Source organism: Mesoplodon densirostris, chromosome 18 (genome assembly GCF_025265405.1).
Source record: "Mesoplodon densirostris isolate mMesDen1 chromosome 18, mMesDen1 primary haplotype, whole genome shotgun sequence".
Classification (NCBI taxonomy): domain Eukaryota; kingdom Metazoa; phylum Chordata; class Mammalia; order Artiodactyla; family Ziphiidae; genus Mesoplodon; species Mesoplodon densirostris.
The window spans coordinates 19397081-19408854 of record NC_082678.1 but is presented as its reverse complement, the minus strand read 5'-3'; the positions used below and the strand labels follow the sequence as shown (position 1 = coordinate 19408854).

The 11774-nt window shown below is 59.7% G+C and overlaps 1 protein-coding gene across 2 annotated transcripts; it reads right to left on the bottom strand.

The window, feature by feature from the left end:
- Positions 1–747: 747 nt before the first annotated feature.
- FDXR (ferredoxin reductase) lies at positions 748–10933 on the bottom strand. 2 transcript variants are annotated; one of them, XM_060081926.1, is made up of 13 exons: positions 10826–10933; positions 10117–10235; positions 9577–9648; positions 5217–5312; positions 4896–5018; positions 4589–4702; positions 4151–4252; positions 3046–3153; positions 2716–2800; positions 2383–2582; positions 2129–2300; positions 1335–1505; positions 748–1200 (listed from the first exon to the last, which is right to left on the bottom strand). In XM_060081926.1, the coding sequence occupies exons 1-13, from the start codon at positions 10902–10904 to the stop codon at positions 1070–1072; spliced, it is 1572 nt and encodes a 523-aa protein (XP_059937909.1). In that variant the 5' UTR covers positions 10905–10933; the 3' UTR covers positions 748–1069. The 2 variants fall into 2 exon arrangements, with proteins under 2 accessions (XP_059937909.1, XP_059937908.1); XM_060081925.1 differs by lacking the exon at positions 10117–10235 and having other exon boundaries at positions 9577–9674.
- Positions 10934–11774: the final 841 nt, after the last annotated feature.

Here is an 11774-nt window from a genome sequence, read left to right as displayed (position 1 = left end):
GGGCCCGCAGCCTCCGCCCCGCCCCGGCCCGCCTCGGCCGGCCCACCCCGCCGCCCGCTCCCGTGCTGCTCTAGGATTCTTGTTGCCCGCCCTCGCGTCCCTTCTCCCCTCTCCACGACTGTGTCCCCAGACCCGACAGGATACTCGGGGCCAAGTGCAACCTCGGAGAAAACAGGCTGCCCGGAACCCTGGGTTCGAGCCCGAAGCTCACTGGGTGTGTGACCTTGGGCCGGTTAATTCCGAGAATCCCCCAGTCTATAAAGTGAGGACAGCATCTTGGGGCCTGGTGTAAAAGATGGTGAACAGGCTAGGGACATTGAGGTACTATTTTTTAAAGGCTTGTCAATCTGGCTGGAAACCAACAAAGGCGGGAAGGACAGAGTGGGGGACCCGCACGAGACAGAGGGGCCACAGGGCGCAGATGGGGCAAGCTGCTGCCCAGCTCCCTCTTGTTCTCTTTTCTTGTTTGGGTTGTACTGGGGACTAACCAGGGAGGGGACCCAGCAGTAGAGCCAGCAGAGCAGTCAGTGTGCCTGCCGTGTGGGCAGAAGGCAGGTAGGCTGCAGCAGCAGGGCCAAGCTGAGAAAAAGACGGTGGGTGCCAGGACTGGCTGCCAAAACCCCTCAAGCCCCCAAGAGGCCCCTGAGCAGGGAGCTGGCTCTGCAGCGCCACCTGGTGACTGGAGGGGAGCTGCAGCTGGAAGGTGACCCCGGGTCCCAGAAGAAGTCGCACATCAACCACTGTCCCTCGGTTGCAGGTGTTTTATTTCCAGCATATGTCTGACCTGGTGACCCTCCACAGTCCAGCAGGAGATAGGCAGGAGGGAGGAAGGTCAGCCTGCACCTGCACCCATCCCTAAGGTTATCTCCTTGCTGAGAGTTACCCACAGAGGCAAGAGCGACCTTCTGGCACGAGGAAGTGCTCAGAGGCCCCTGAAAAAGGGGCAGCCAAGGCCCCATGCCAGGACGGCCAGGCGATGCAGCTGTGGTGCAGAGTCCTGCTCAGACTGACCCCGATCCCTCTCCCCCGCACAGCACTCCTCCCCTCCGTGCCTGCCTGGGATCTGGTCTCAGCGTCCCAGCAGCCGCAGCATCTCCTGAGGATCCAGCAGCTTCTCCCTGGGCTTCCCCGCACCCTGGCCCCGGGACACCTCCTCAGCATCCAGCTTCTCCCAGTCCGAGAAAGACACAGGCCAGACCCCTGCGGCAGAGGGAACACGGGTCACTGCCTTCACCTCCTCCTCTACCCCAGCCCAGAGCAGCCCCCTTCCAAACAGTGAAAGGCCCAGGGACCCCTCCCACCCCACCTCCCAGGAGCTCACACAGGGCCCAGACCTCGGCTGCCGAGCAGGGCCTTGACGGCCGCATAGCCAGGCCTGGGGCCAGACGGCAGCAGCCCCGCTTTCAGGTCCTGCAGCAGAATCTGGCCGGTGACGAAGCTGTCAGTCATGGTAGCGGTGATGACACCTGTGGGCCCCCGCTTCACCCAGCCGCTGCAGTAGAGGCCTTGGAGAGGGGTAACAAGGGGGTAAGGAATGGGGAGTTGGCTGGACACCCCTGGCAAGCCTGGGCCTCAGTACACACACATGTGCACACACCTCCATACACCCCACGGCCTCCCAGCATCCATCAGCTGGGCCCACTCTGGCCGCTGGCCCACTGCCCTCAATGCTTCCCAACCTGTATTTACCATGCCATCCCCCCTTACACCTCAGTGTCCCTGTAGACCAGGAGCTCCCTGTAGGAGCTGGGTTCTGCCCACCTTGTTTCAACAGGCTCTCAGTAAACACTGAATGAATGAATTAATGACTAAACAGGTATGTGGATATTAAATCAGGCTGGAAGCTCGCTGAGGCCAAGGGGCTGCTGCTTCATCTCCAGTCCCAGCACTAGGCCTAGCCCAGAGCAGGCCTCAGTAAATTGAATGACTTAATAACCAGATATATGTGTGGGCATCTCAGCTAGACTGGGAGCTTCCTCTAGGGCCAGAAGGAGGCTGGGGCAGGGGCAGGGTCTTGGGACAGGGCCTGGCTCAGAGCAGGTTCTCAGTGCATGTCACCAGATGAATAAATGAATGTGAATGGCCCCGGGAGACACCAGCCTCCCTGTCCCCTACTATACCCTCTCACCTGGCACATCCACAACCCGGCCCTCCATATTGGGGATGACCCCAAGTTTGGGGTCGAAGGGCACACTGGGGTCGATGGGGCGGCTCTTATACCCAATGCTGCTCAGCACCAGCCCACAGGGGAGGTCTTCCACGTCTCCAGTGGGCACTGCCCGGGTGGCCTCACCAACACCCTATGGGGAGAGGGTGGGAAACACCAGGCTGGGGCTGGGGAGATTTGAGAACAGGGGTGTCTTTGGGTAACAGGAGACTCACCTCCAGTCTGGTGACTGCCAGGCGGATGCCTGCCGCTCGCCGCCCATCTGGCGAGGGCAGCACCTGCTGAGGGCTTCGGAAAAAGCGGAGGCCCCAGGCGCGGGAGGCTGATGCCCAGCGGGCAGCCTCCGCCACCCCTGGCTTCTCCGTGGCTGCTCGAAGCAGTAGTTCCATCAGCCGCTTCCTCGGGCGAGGGACCTCTGTTAGCAACACAGAACATCTCAGGGCGGTGTCCGGGTTACAGCCCTCTCCCCTAATGCCCTCCCCCGAGCCCTCTCTGACCTAGACCATCCCCTCCCTAGTGAGCCGGGGGGCCGGGCCAGGGCCCCTCACCCTTGATTCTGTCCTGAAGGCCCAAGAAATCCGCAGGATCCAAAATGGGCCGAGTTCCTGGTAACTGAATCATCTCCCGAAGCTCCTTGGCGGTGTGGGCGGGGAGTGGGGGTGGAGTCAGGCCCAGAGCGCTGTCCACTCCTGAGCCCACCCCAGAACCCAGCCCAGGGGGGAGACACCACCACCTCCCACCAGCACGGAAGGCACTGCGCCCCAGGGGGCCCTGCCTGGCTCTCCCTCTTCCGCCCCAGGCAGCTCTGCCCTGCCACACCCCCCAAGGGGCAGACCATCTACTTGGGACCCTGGCCCCTCTCCCTCAGGCCCCAGCACCTTAATGGTGAAGGCCACTTGCAGGGCTCCACGTCGGCCCACTATCCACACCGTCTTCACCTGACTTTGTCTCAGTGCCCCCAGGGCAGCCTCCGTGATATCCGTTTTCTGGCACAAAAGGAGGACCTTAAAGTCGTTGGACACTGACAGCAGAAGGGACCTCTCCATTAGCTGGGCGGTGAGAAGGTTGGCAGCCTGAAATGGCACCACTACCCACCCCCCCGGTGGCCAGATGGAGCACTGCTGCCAATTCTGCAAATGGCTCCAAGCAGTAGCAAACCAGGCCCACGCTCTTCATTCAACAAGTGTTTACTGAGTGTTTACCACGTGCCAGACACTGTGCAAAGGGCATGGGTGGCGGGGTGTCAATGGTGAGCAAAAGAGACATGGTACCGGCCTTCACAGAGCTTCTGATCTGATGGAGAAAGAGACTTATCGAATATTCCATAAAAAGTATAAAATTGCAGTGGTGACAACATGCTTTGAAACAGAAGTAGCCAAGTCTGTGGGAGGAGAGTATTACAGGGAAATGGACCTATTCAGGTCCATGGAGGCTTCCTGGAGGAAGGGACAACTGAACCAAGAACTAAAAGATGCAAACAGGTTAACGGGCAGAAGGTGAGCTGAGAGGGTTCTGAGCAAGAGGAATGGTGTGTGTATACTGAAAACTTTTTTTAAAAAAGCCTATGGGGCTTCCCTGGTGTCGCAGTGGTTGAGAGTCCGCCTGCCGATGCAGGGGACACGGGTTCGTGCCCCGGTCTGGGAAGATGCCACATGCCGCGGAGCGGCTGGGCCCGTGAGCCATGGCCGCTGAGCCTGCGCGTCCGGAGCCTGTGCTCCGCAAAGGGAGAGGCCACAGCAGTGAGAGGCCCGCGTACCATGCAAAAAAAAAAAAAAAAAAAGCCTATTTAGCTGCAGAAAATGAAGGGGTTTCAAATGGTATGAGACGAAGCTCACAGGCTGCCTTCTAGAAGGCCTCTGCCCAGCACCAAGGGGAAACAGAGGCTCAGCGTGGAGGGACGAGGCCCAAACCCTGCAGGCAGGGGCACCCTCTCCTTGGTGTGACCCGCCCTCCACCCCTCCAGCCCTTGACCTACCCACTCACCTCCAGGTGCTCAGGTGGTGTCAGCAGGATCCGGGCCACATCCAGAGCCACATTCCCCTGCCCCAGAACCACGGCCGTGTCACAGCTCAGGTCCGGCGCCAGCTGGAGGACAGAGGTCTGGATAGGGGTCCCCTAACCTCGGCCCCAGTCAGGCTAATCTCAGCCTCATGCCCAGTCCCCAGCCGCACCCTCAGGCTCCCCTACTCTCGGAAAGTCCACCTGCCCTGAGCTTCAGCTCAGGTCCCTCCACCCCGACCCAGCACCCCCTCTTCCCAGAGGCCTCCCGCCTCGGTCAGTCTGATGTTTCACATCTCATCTCACTGCGAGCTTCCCAGGCCTGTGGCTCCCTCTTCCCCGAGCTGCGGCAGCCAAGAGCTGCCCCTGGCCCCGGCTGAGGAGTGGGGAGGAAGAGGCAGGGGGAGTGCTCCCCAAACTCACCTCCCGGTTCTCAGGAAGCCCATTGTACCAGCCCACAAAGGCCCGGGCTGAGAACACACCAGGCAGCTCCTGTCCGGGGATCTCCAGGGCCTTATGGTCCTCTGCCCCGTAGCTCTGAGGAAAGACCCAGAGGCCTCAGCAGCGGCTAAGGGGCCAGGCAGCCCCCGCCGGGCTCCCAGCGGCCTCTTTCCTGCTCCTCCTCCACAGCCTCCGCTGTGGCCCTCACCCCTAGGTCTTCTACCCGCTGCCACCAAGCACTGCGGCAGCCCTGCCCCACCCCACCCCACCCCCCGCCGTCTGCGCTCACCAGCACCACGGCGTGGTAGGCGTCCCGCAGCTCCCGCACGGTCACATCCCTGCCCACCACCACGTTGCCGTGGAAGGCACAGCGGTCAGAGTGGGCCGTCCGGGTAAAAGTGTTGATGACATTCTGCCGGGGCCCGGAGTGGGAGGGGTTAGAGGGTGGGGCAGCTCCAGGGCCCGGGACTGTGCCACCCTCACCCCACAATGTCCGGGGTGGCATCCCCCCAGAGGGCCTGGGGTCATTCCATGCGGTCAGGGAGCCTCCCTTCCCTCCTCACCTCGACCAAAGTCTCCAAAGCCCCGCTCCGAGCCCAGAGAGACCCACCTTCACCTCGGGGTGGTCGGGCGCCACGCCAAAGCGCACCAGGCCGAAGGGCACCAGCTGCTTCTCGTAGATGTCCACATGGGCCTGGGAGTGGTGCTGGGGGAGAAGGCAATGGCTGGTGGGGCCGAGGCGGGCCCCTGTGGGTCCTGCCCTTCCCAGGACAAAGCAGGAGAGCCCAGCTCAGTGGGCTAACAAGGTGGCCTTGACCCTCTGCAAGGAGAGAGAAAGGCCCACGACTCCCCATCTGCCTAGAGAGCCGGGCTAGAGGAGTGGGCAGCACAGCGCCAGGGCAGCCGAGGCCAGACTTCAAGGACCGCCAGCCCACTGAGAGGGCGAGAACTCTGGCCAACCGAGGAAGACGGCAGCTTTCCCTCCACTGGAGTTGTGTCAGGGGAGCTTCTTCGTCTACTTGGGACAGACGTGACAGACAGCCCTGCCCTAGAACCCGCGGACACTTCTAGAAATGCCCAGCCCATACATGACCTGAGAACCACCCTTGGAAACTCATACCTGCTTTAGCTCTAGCCTCCAAGACCATCCTGTTGGAAAGCGGACCAGCAGGACAGAGACTTCGAGGCACAGCTGGGGCATGAGGGGAGCCGAGGGGGATGGAAGTGGCCCTACTCCTAGTCGTAGAAAAAACAATCTCACTCGTATGTTGGTTCCACACTGCCTGCCCCTCACCCCGGGGCACCCAGAGGGGCCGTGGGGAAGGCTCAGGTTTGGGGGTCGGGCAGACAAGTGTGGTGTAGCTCTGCCACCGAACAGCCGCATGGCCCCGGCAAGTCCCAGCGTCCGCCTGGGTCTCAGTCTCTTCCTCTGTAAACCGGGACAGATGACACGCCCCTCTCAGGGTTGTTGGGAACCATCCCGGAGGTCAGGATGGTGAGACTCTGGGCCACCAGCAGGTTCAGGGTCAAGCAGATGGGGCTCCCGTGGATGACACTACCCTGCCTCGCGCCCCGATCAGGCTCTTGCGCGATTCCACACTCCCGATTCAGTGGGACTCGAGGCAAACGAGCTCCCGCCCTCCAGCAGCCCTCCCGCCAGCAAAGCCTCACGCTCAGCTCCTCGCCTTTGTCCACATCCCACTGCGGGCACCCAAGTCCCGGCTCCCCACGCGCCCATCGTGCCTCCCGACTCTCCCCATCCCCCTCAAGCCCCGCTGACGTCGCTGTGCCCTTGAAGAGCTGCAGCTTTGGAGTCAACAGCCGCGGGGCCAACCCAGCCCCACTGCTATCTGACTCTGTGCCGCTGGAATGTTCCTTACTGGACCACAGAACATTCCTTCTGGTGTGGGGTTCTGGATGAAATGAGCAAAGCCTACACCCTTAGCCCAGGGAGTGACCTGCTGTGAGTGTTCAATCAAAAGCTGTCATTACCGTCACTGTGGTTTTCGTGGTAGTTGTATGTCACCACCTGGCTCACAAACCTTCCCTGGCTGTCCTGCCGTGGGGCAAAGTTCAAACTGCTGAGGCTGGAGGTCAATACCGGACGCTATCCGCCTTTCCATCTTATCTTCCCTTCTTTCCAGCTGTGGAGGCTTCCCTCCAGCTCACAGGGCTCTCTCCAAGGCCACCTCCGCAAGGCTCAATCCGCTGGGCCTGTTTACTGGTTCTCTCACAGGACTGGCCTCATCTTCCAGGATGCCCCTCCTCCCTAGCTCTCACAGGTCCCTCCAATCCCTCTGGCTGCTCTTTTCCAGGCCCCTTTTTCTGTCCCCCCTCTAACAAGAATATTCTCTGAGGTTCTTCCAATCTGAGACCCCCCCTTCCCTTGCCCCCGCACACATTCTCTGGGGAATTGTCATCCGTTCCCTCCTGTGACCTCAAATTCCCTTGGACTTACTGATGACATTCTACTCTCTCTCTTCTGCCCAGACCTCCCACCAAGCCTGAGACCCCTGAACAGCTCACCTCACACACCTCACACCCATTGGGATGAAAGTCAGTCCTCCCCTCCCCCAAACCTCTCCCTCTCAGCTCCGGGGTCAGAAGCTGGGGCTCCTCCCTGACTCCCCTCTACCCTGTCCAATCAGACCCCCATCCTCCCCACTGCTCCTCCGGCCACCAGCCCTGCCTCTCGCTCTGCTGTCTGCCCTGCAGGCAGAGAGAGGGCTCCAGATCAAAAACCGGGTGCTTCCAGACCCTTGCCTAAAACCCTTCACTGAAGCCAACCACCTATAGCAGCAGGCAGGGGTTTGTTTTCAAATGTTGATTCCTGGGCCCCAGACACAGTTTGATTAGGTGGGGACTAGGCCCAGAAATGTGTATTTTCACAAGTCCCCCAGGGGACTCTGATGGAGGGAAGGGGGTGGCCAGCACCAAGAGAAACTGCCTGAGTCCAAGCTGGTCAGTGGCTTCCCAGCCACAAGGATCTGTGCCCACCTACCTCCTCCAGCCTCTGCTCTCACCCCTCCACCCTCACTGCACACGCCCACCTTCCTGAACTCAACGGTCCCCAAACCCGCATTCTCTTTCCTCTGGGTCTTTGTCACATGGTTCTCTGTGCCTGGGGCCCTCTGGCCTCTTACCCATTCCCCTGCCCCACCGGGCTGCTCCTTCTGTCCTTGAGACAGCAATCTGGACGTCACCTCCTCCAGGCTGGGTTAGGTACCCATCCTGTACACCCCGCCCCCGCCGCATCAGAGCCCTAGAGTACCGCATAAACCCTCTTCCCACCACTCCACAAACTCCCACGGTAGACTGTCAGGTCCTTGAGCATGGGGACCACGTCTGTCCTGCTCACACCCACGTTCCCAGTGCCAAGCTGTGCCTGGATCATGTCAGTGTCCAGTGGTTGATTACTGAATGGCCCAGCGTGGAGCTTAAGAGCAGGCTCTGCTATCGGAGTGCCCACGCTCAGAACCCAGGCCTTCCCTGCTCAGAGGTGGGGCCTTGGGCAGCCTCGCTCAGTTCTCACCTGTGAAGCAAGAGCCATGCCACCTGCTTCGCAACTTGTCTTGGGGATGCGATGAGATGCCGTGCAGACAGTGCCTGACTCGGCTAAGTGCCACTGTCCCAAATGGGCTGCGCGTGTTCCCACCACGGGAGCACAGCCAGTCGCTTGGAGCTCCCAGTGGGCCAGGACCAGCTTGTAACTGGCCTCGGTGCCCATCCCCCAGCACCTCCCCCAGGGAAAGTATGTGCAGGCTAGAGCCTTTGTTCACACTGGGGACATTGAGAATCCTGCCTGGGAGGCCTACCCTCCTCCCCCTCCAAATTTCAGGCTCAGCTCGCACAGTGCCCCTTACACAGAGCCCTCCAGGACCTCCCCAGACCCTGGGAGATCCCTGGTCTCCCTGCCAGCGCCCGTGCAGGAGGCCCTCTCCAGAGCTTGAGGCCTCCTTCAACTCACTTCTCCAGGAAGCACTGTCTGACTGACCCCACCCAACTGGGCTCAAGCTGGTCACTTCATCGTAATTAGCTCTTTCCCCTGTGCTGCTTGGAAGCCATGCTTAGGTCACTTTTTGGCAGGGTGACCGACTCATCCTGGCCTCCCCAAGACCCTCCCAGTTTTAACACTGAAAGCCTTACATCCTGGGCAAACTGAGCAGGTCGATCACCCTACTTTTTAAGTATTAATATCCGTATATGTGTGTGTGTGTGTGCATGTAATTAATATATTCATCCTTTCTCCTCTCTCTCCACAGCAAGGTCATTGTCCTATGTCTCAGTCAGCCTAGGTCTCCCGCATCCCTCCCCCACCCCCAGCAACTCACACCAACCCATGATTCTCCCTCCCTCCTCCCTCCCGCCAAGGTCTGCCGAAGTTTCAAGGGTAACCAGCAACCTTGGGGCCCTGCCCGCCAAGGCTTATACTATAAACCTTGAGACCCCAGCCATGGGGTGGTGGGGGGGGAAGGCGTGGAATGGAGGGTGGAGAGAAGGCCGAAAGACCAGCACGGCATGGGGAGGGCTGGAGCTATGGCGAGGAGAGTGCAGTGAGGCGCCTAAAGTTACAGAAATCCCTGAGAAGAGGGGGTGGCCTCAAGATGCAGGATGTTCGGGACAGAGTGGAGACGGAGGAGAAAGAAGGGAAGATGAGGGGCAGGACAAAGTCATCACGCAGGTGTGTATCAGCTCCCTGGAGTACTTGGCCAAGAAGGCATAGCCGACCGTCCACCACAGACCACTGACCATCACCCATGAGGCAAACACACTTCTCTTCTAGCTGAGGACCTAGAGTGGGGAGCCCCAGGTGACAAAGCATGCAGGAAATGTCCCGTCTAGATGGGCTGGGAGCCCCTTCCCCTTCAGGGATCCAGGAGTGCTTTTAAAACCCAAAGGAGTGCAGCTTGCCCTTAGGATTGGAGCAGCAGGTGAATCATGGGAAAAGGAACCAGGAGGAAGCGGCTTACCTTTAGCAGGTGTTGGGCGGTGTAAAAGCCAGCTGGGCCGCTGCCCACCACACAGATCTGGGGGGTCTGCTCCTGTGTGGAGAACTGCTGGCGGAAGCCTAGGGCAGGGGGGACCGGGGAGGAAGGTCAGTTCAAGACTCCCTCCCCAGGACTTCCCTGGTGGAGCAGTGGTTAAGAATCTGCCTGCCAATGCAGGGGACACGGGTTCGAGCCCTGGTTTGGGAAGATCCCACATGCAGCAGAGTATCTAAGCCTGTGCGCCACAACTACTGAGCCTGTGCTCTACAGCTCATGAGCCACAACTACTGAGCCCATGTGCCACAGCTACTGAAGCCTGTGAGCCTGGAGCCTGTGCTTGGCAACAAGAGAAGCCCCAGCAATGAGAAGCCTGCGCACTGCAGTGAAGAGTAGCCCCCACTAGCCGCGACTTAGAGAAAGCCTGCACTCAGCAATGAAGACCCAACGCAGCCAAAAATAAATAAAATAAAATAAAATAAATAAAAATTAAAAAAAGACTCCCTCCCCATCCCAAACCCCAACTTCAGTGTCCAACAGAAAACGGAGTTTCCCAGGCTTCACCCTCATCTGTGCCCTCCTTCTCTTTTTCCTCAAAGCTTTGGCGTTTGCAGGGTCCCTTACTTCATCTGAATTCCCAAAGGCTGTGTCTCCATCCCGAGCCCTCATCTCACCCATGAACTTACTATGCCGCTGAAGATGGCCTACTCGACAATCCCCATCACCCCTGAAGCTTCCCTGCTCAGCACTTCTAAATTTTTCTCACCGGGTTCCCAACCCACCCAGCTAGAATACCACATCCTTCCAACAGACCCCATATCGCCCCTGTGGATCTCCCCACAAGGCCCCATTTTACCTCTTCTTACCTCTCTCTCCACAGAGCCCTCTATTGCCCATAGAGGCCCCTGTTTCGCCTCAGACTTCCCTCTTGCCCCACAGACCTCCTATCACCCCCATTCACTCCTTCACACTTCTGTGCACATCATGGTCTCCCCTTCTCACTTTTGTTGACCCCTGTCTCACCTCAGGAGCCTCACATATTACCGCACAGGCCGCCATCTGCCCCTGTACACCACCCCCATCTCATCTGCATGAGTGGACCCCTCCAGTCTCGCCCCTGGTCCCCTCTCTCTCCCCTCTCCAGCCCTGCAACCAGCTTGGCTCCTACTCCTATACATAGCGCTCGCAGGCCTCCCCGCGCTCCCATTCAGCCCTACAGGTGCCCTGCTCCTACTCTGGGTGCTCTCGGAAGGAGGCGGCCGGGTCCGAGGCCATGCCGACCAGGGCCACCAGCGCCAACAGCGCGGAGCCATGCCTGGAAAGAGCAACTAGCCAGCGGACCCGACCCCGCCCTGATCTCCCGCGCCGGCTCCGGCCCCGCCCCCGTCCTTCCTGTGACCCCGCCCATAATCGCGGCCCCGCCCCAAATCCCGCCTTCCACGCTCCAGGAAAGCACAGCGTGGCGGCTCCACCCCCACACCCGAAAGAATCCCACCGCCCTAATGAAAAGCCCGCCCCCTCGGTCCACCCCCTTCCGCTGAGGGCCCGCCCCCCAGGGCTTCCGGGCCGTAGGTGACTCAATAAATTGCTCCGTAATCTTTACCCTCCCTCCAATTATCTGGAGCCTAGAGTTGGAGGAGAGCAAATCCCCATTGCTGTTTCAATCCCGCCTGAAAGAGGGAGCCAATTAGAAAGGAGCTTACTTTACTTACACCACCCCCGGAAGCTGTCGTTGCTCGCTGATGACGCAGACGCCTTTCCCATTTGATAGCGTACCCCGGCTCGTTTCCGTCTCAGCCAATCACAAGCCAGGTTCAAGCGAGCCTCCCGGCCCGTTGGGTAATAACCACAAGAGTCCGGAAGTCTGGAAAAAGGGTCTCCAGGCGGGACTTCGGGCATTTCTTTCTCCGGCGCCTGGCGTTACACAGGTTTGACCCCGATAAGATGCTGTCCAGGTCGGGCCAGAGAGAATTTTAAACCTTGGAGATCTTGTTGCTTAATCGTCCTCCCCTTTACATAGGTGAGGGAACAGAGAGGAGCGTCTTGCCCTCTGTACCAAGGGCAGAGCCAGATCTCCCACCCTTGTCCAGCAGGCTGGAATAGGGTGAGGCGAATGAGGCAATGGCCTGGAGTGCAAAATTTAAGGGGGCGCCAAAAACCTCAGTAATCAAAGTAATAATCTT